General features: G+C 43.0%; 1 protein-coding gene across 2 annotated transcripts in view; it reads right to left on the bottom strand.

Annotated features, from left to right (window-relative positions):
• Positions 1-984, bottom strand: part of LOC138282643 (regulator of microtubule dynamics protein 1-like) — a 528,856-nt gene extending 527,872 nt beyond the window's left edge. The window contains exon 1 of one of the 2 annotated variants that reach the window (XM_069220437.1): positions 742-983. In XM_069220437.1, the coding sequence (XP_069076538.1) occupies positions 742-855 (114 nt within the window). In that variant the 5' untranslated portion in view covers positions 856-983. Of the gene's footprint in view, positions 1-741 lie in introns of both variants that reach the window. The other variant, XM_069220438.1, reaches the window with a different exon arrangement.
• Between the last annotated feature and the right edge of the window lie 5,016 nt (positions 985-6,000).

A 6,000-nucleotide genomic window follows, 5' to 3' on the forward strand; every position in this document is an offset into this window, starting at 1 on the left:
TTAAAATGGGCAGGTACCCACCGGTACTGAGTACTACACTTCTTTAATGTGAAGGGGCTAGTACCTCCATTTCTCAGCACTCCTGTAATACATTACAATGAATGAGTACCGGCACTTCCCAGAATGAAACAGGTACTCTAAATAGCGAGTACTTGCACTTTTATATTTTCATTTAAAGCAATGCCGAAAACACATAAAAGACACACAAGCTACTTGATAGCTATGCAGTATGCAGGAGACGCTCTAACGAAAGGGCCAGAGCTCCTGACGTGGAGTTACAGAGCCAGGTTCGCGTAAGGGCGTCGGCTCGACACTTGAGACTATAGGGGCGCCCCTCCTTCTATAGGCATTCGGAGTTCGTCTGCGCCGGATCCCAACTAGGGTAGACGAGTTTCTGCCCGCTTTACTTTTCAGGTGTTGTACTGTCTGTGCCCAAAAGTACAATTAGTTAAGTCCCAAGTTTTCCTAATCACCTCCCCAAAGCGTATCACCTCTTTTTAAAATAATCTTCAACTATCCAATTTTCAAAGCCGACAATGGAGGATTCAAGACCGTAAACTCCCCTCAATCATGGCCGCCACGTTAGCATAGGGCACCAATGGACCCTTTACTACGTTAGCTAAAGACCTTTTAAAGTAACTTCAGTAATCTCTGCGCAGACAAGCAGCTACAGCAGCGAAATGAACCGTTGAAGGGCACCTGTGGGTGGAGGCAGTTTGAAATATCGGCGGTAGAACTTACAGTAGCCGTACTCGGTGCTGCGCGTCTGCTTTTAACTGTCTGGAGTCTGCTGAGTGTGTGATAGAAGACACGGGAGCCTCGCCACTGTCGCAGCATTCGTAATACCGTGGACATGTTGAAGTCGTTCCGGTCTGCTTCCTGCCAAATTCACGCTCCCCGCAGAACGTACGGCAAGGCCAGCCCGCACTGATGCAACCACAGTGTGTTCGCGACATACTTATCCTAGGTGTTCGTATAGCACTGGCATTACTCCAGCTCAATAGGTGTTCTCTTTTGACTTCTACATGCTGGAGCATGTCAGTCTCGTTTTTTAAAAGCAGTACAAAATACACATTTTAAAGCGCACTATCTATTCCAGGTGGATAGTAGCTAAAAGAATAGGATACGATTTTTAAAACGTGTTATTTTTCTGTACAGTAATCAGTGGTAAAATTGCAAAACAATTACCTCGGGAAGTAATAAATTGGGGGGTGAAGGTTTGTGGAAGAGCCAGGTAGGCTTTAAAAGTAGTGTCTCCCAGTCAATGTATACATTTATTTTAAAAAGATCTGCAAATAAATTGGTGACAAGGGCATATGTGACAGTACATTTGTTCCAGCTTACTTAAGGCTGCATTTTAAAATATCTTACAGCATTAAGACGCCTGTTGAAGTGATCTTTGTGTGACCAACAATTATGAGGGGATTATAATAATGGTAAGGTAACTCTAGTGGTTAATGCAGTACTGCAAGAGTTCTATGTTTTGTCCAGTTAAAGGTTTGACTTATTAGGTAACAAAGAGGGTTAACGTGCCTTCTGAAAAGTAACTCGTGTAACATGCCGATTACAGATTTGTGTTTTATATACATCCATAATTGGGCTACTACTTTTGGCATTGAGATCATTTTGTTACTTCCATTTCATAAACTGCAATCCTAATATAGCACCGTAATCTATTTAACAGTATCAAGGAGCTTCATGCAAACTGTAAGTCATAAATTTTGATTATTATTTATCTCAATCTGTGGTTATTCTAGGACTGCAAAGAAGGGTTCCTTTGGGAAGTAATTAAAGTCATGTTAGAACAGACAACTACAACCAACGTGTTACATTTTATATCCTATCTTTGTGTTTCTCCCAACTGTACATATGTGATTCCCACCCCTTATAATGCTCATTGTCTTTTGTAGCATTTACTGTAGTGATTAACACACTTGTTTGATTTATTGTGTCACTCTGTGATGTAAAGTGCCCTGACACCCTACACTGGGATGAGTAACACTGTAAAAGAAAAACAATAAGTTCATTTAAATCATTATTTGTGTAATTACTCATACACACAGGTAAATCTTGTATTCTTACAGTGTATGCACATCTCTTACATAGGAGGTTGCAGAAAGTCACAAAACCTGCCTTGAAGTCATAGTTTATCTAAAGCACTTGTGAAGTGATAAGCTGTGTGCCTTTGTTTCCTTCGATTGCATTGGCATGAAGGTAATAGACTCCAGGTAGGTCCCATCCAGGATAATACTTAAACTAAAGAAGGGCTGGTGGCCCTTTAAATCTAGCCTTTGTTTTGAGCCTGCCTATAAATGTAAATAAGAAAGACACCCCCCTCGCTACCTGCAGGTTGCTGCACAGAATGGAATGTAGACAACGTGCGGGAACTGCTGAATTATGTCTTGTGTCAGAAAATTACATACAGACAAATTCATCACATTTTCCTGGGTCGGCCAGATCCCAGATATAATCCAGAAATACCTGTTGGGATCTGGCGGGATCATCCTAGTTTCCAGCACTGACTGTATTTGTGTATCACTACTCTGGACGAGGCATTGACCCACTTACAGCACGTAGCATGCTATTCTAGAGGAACCCAAGTTATCCATACAAGAACAGCGTGTTCTGGCCAAAAAGGTAGAGGGATTTTGAAGGTATGATTAATTATCATAAGACTAAATTACAGTACACTCTAAGAGACCCATATGAATGAAAACACCCTCTGACTTGGGCCACAAACCACTGTTTAATAACCTTTAATGTCACTCATTGGAGATCAAGTTCCCTGTCCCAGTTGTATAGTCTGTCCGATTTACAGTATCAATAAAGCTTATAATGTGATTATAAGAGAAAGTACACCCCCTGAGGAAGAACAAGTTCTGAAATGCATTGGGGGCGGCATAGATAATATGGTGATTGTAGGACTTGGCCCTTTCTGCATGGTCATCCACAAGGTTTTTGCCTTCACCCTACTGTTTTCTGAAGTAGTTTTTGTTGGCTTTTAGGACTCTGTGCACTTTACCACAGCTACCCAGTGCTAAAGTACTTGTGTTCTCTATATTAAACATGGTAAAATTAGCTTACATCCAATTGACACTTTTAATTTATTTGTAAGTCCCTAGTAAAATGCTACTAAATGTTCACAGGGCCTGTAAATTAAGTGCTGATTGTGTCACCCACTTAAGTAGCCCTTTAAGCATCTCAGGCCTGCCATTGCAGCCTCTGGTGCAGTTTAAACTGCCATTTCAACTGGGCAAAATAAACATTTTACCAGGCCTAAACCTTCCTTTTTCATACATATATGCCACCCCTAAACTGCCCAGAGGACAGGGTATTTAAAAAGTTGGACATGTACTTTTTACTTTTCACATTGCCTGGTAGTGAAAAACTCTTAAATTTGTTTTTACTACTGCATGGCCTTACTCTCCCCTATGATAACATTGGGTTAACTTATTACATCTAGTAAGTGATAACTTTCAATTGGGAGAAGGCTGAAATCTCGAGGTTTGTGTCTAAAGAATTGTACTTTGACACTCTCTTTAATGGTAAAGTCGGATATTAAGTCAATTCTGAACATGCCACTTTTAGAAAGTTGGCATTTTAACTATTTGATACCTGTATTCTGGGTCACCTGGCTAGGTGTAATTAGCAGTTGGTCTTTGTGCATTGATCCCAGGCAGAAAGACAAATGGGAATAGGTGGTAGCAGGGTGGGCCATCTCTGACTGATGATGGGGAGGGACTGTCACTTACCACACTTGCACATCACAAAGTCACTGTCTGAGCACTTTCACAAAGGGATTTGACACTTGTCTGTTGTGGCCCCAGACAATCTGGGCCAGGGAAGGGAGTTTCTAAATTCCTTACACCTCTGGGAACCTTCTCCTACTTCAAAGTGGGCATCAGGTATACATTTTGGACCCTCAGAGCCTCTGGACCTGTGGAAGACTCAGGACCGCTGTGCACCTCTGCCAGAAGGAATGCTATTCTGTTGCCCTGCTCCCCTTCTTCCTGAGTGAAGGACTGGACCTGCATCTTGGCCGCCATAGTAATTCCACGGGCTAGTTGGCTGACCTAATCAGAAGCCTCAGGGACAGAAAAGGCTTCCACCACCTCTAACCCAGCATGTGGACTCTACTTGCTGTGAGTCTTGCCCCCCATCCTATCCCCCAAAGTGGTGACGCCCGGGTTCTTAACCCTTGAACGCAGACCTGAAGGTACTTTGTCAGCCCAGCTGTGGTCCTGTGAGCAGAATTGACACAGGACAATGCATCTCCGCGCAGCCACTTAGGAACTACTGCAGTTCGACGCATCTCCTATGCTGGGCTTTGCATCTCAGCCCGCAGTGTCTTTGGAACCGCCACTGCACTAAGCATCATCGATTCAGGACTCTGCATCGCAAGCCTCCGTCAACAGCATCCTCAACAATGCACAGGACTCTGCATTGCAGCTCTGCAGTTTCTTCGGAACCACCAGTGCGTGACACATCTTCAACGCAGGACTTTGCATCGAAAGCCCTCATTGCCAGCATCCTTGACGACGGCACAGGACTCCGCACTGCAGCTCCCTCGGACCTGCTACTGCATGACGCCTCCCCAACACAGGATCTTGCAACGCTCTGCAAACCTGGATTTGAGGTACTTTGTTCAGCGAGCCTAACTTAGTCCCTGTCTCCGATCCGCATGCCATTGCGGTCAATCTGAACTTGTGACTTTGTCCTGGTCGGCACAACCAGATTACCACAGTTGGCACTTTGTGCTTCTGGGCACTCTTTTCATTTAAATCTTTAAAACTGCATATCTCTGGTTCTACTGATTAGATTTTTTGTCCTTTTGATCTCAAATAAGTTATTATATATATTTTTTGTTTCTAAATTGGTGTGGGCTTTATCTTTAATTCCAGTAATAGAGTGCATGGGTACCTAAAGGCTTCCCAGTGCTAAGAGCAATCAACACAACCCTTACCATATTTGTGTACAGGATTCAGGGGAACAACTAGTTCATGAACAGCGAGGTTTTTAAAGATTTCCTAAAAAACGATTCCGACTCTATTTGGTGCAGTCTGATGTGCAAGGAGTTCCACAGCTTTGGGACTAAGTACACACATTTACGGCCCCCGTCTTGCTTTACAGATTTTAGGTACTGTTAAAAGATGTGCAGTGGCTGATCCCAATGCCTTACCCAGAGTATAGGGTTCAACAAAAGATTATAGTAACTGGGGGCCTTAGGAGCTGGAATCTCGTACTGGGTATCCCCTAATAGGAGTGCAGGAGCCCTGGTATCCGTCACAGTGGATGCGGCATAAGTACCATATAATCTGTGATATAAGCGCAGACACGCTGAGTTTTCATGTCTTTGTCTTTAGTGATCACCTAATTCTCTGCCTTCCCTCGATAGGTGTGATGCCCTCGTAAGCCTTGTGTATGGTGTAGTATGACCTGTAATAGTTGATTACACCCCTTGGTTGAGGGGTAATACTTCACCTGTCTTGACCTACAGTATAAGCATTGGGATGGAGAGTTTTATGATGGCAAATGCCATTGGGATGTAATGTTTTATATAACTTTCCCTTTGGGGAAATTCATGTGCATTCCTGATGATGTCTTGACATTTATGATGGTATTATGATGTGCATTCTTTTAGTAATGTTTACCTGACTACTGCATATGTTACAGAATAACCAGTAACCTAATTGTGGTTTGTGACTACTGCTGCCTTTTGCAGAGTAACAGTACTTTGTAATGTTCTGACAACTGCTTGGGTATCAGGGAATTACTGAGATGTTGTGTTTGGCCTAATGATGTTTTATGCAATACAGTTTGTTTTTATATAACGTAGTGTTGTGTTTTCCTTTTGGTGTATTTATTGTGTCACATGTGGTTTGTGTGTTGTGCAATTGCTTTACACATTGCCTCCAAGTTACCAAGGGGGTGAGCAGGGGTTATCCTGGTTGTGTAACCCCCTTGCCCTGAATAGAGTGGATGGGTTCTGCCCGGCTTAGG

The sequence above is a fragment of the Pleurodeles waltl genome, chromosome 2_2 (genome assembly GCF_031143425.1).
Source record: "Pleurodeles waltl isolate 20211129_DDA chromosome 2_2, aPleWal1.hap1.20221129, whole genome shotgun sequence".
Classification (NCBI taxonomy): domain Eukaryota; kingdom Metazoa; phylum Chordata; class Amphibia; order Caudata; family Salamandridae; genus Pleurodeles; species Pleurodeles waltl.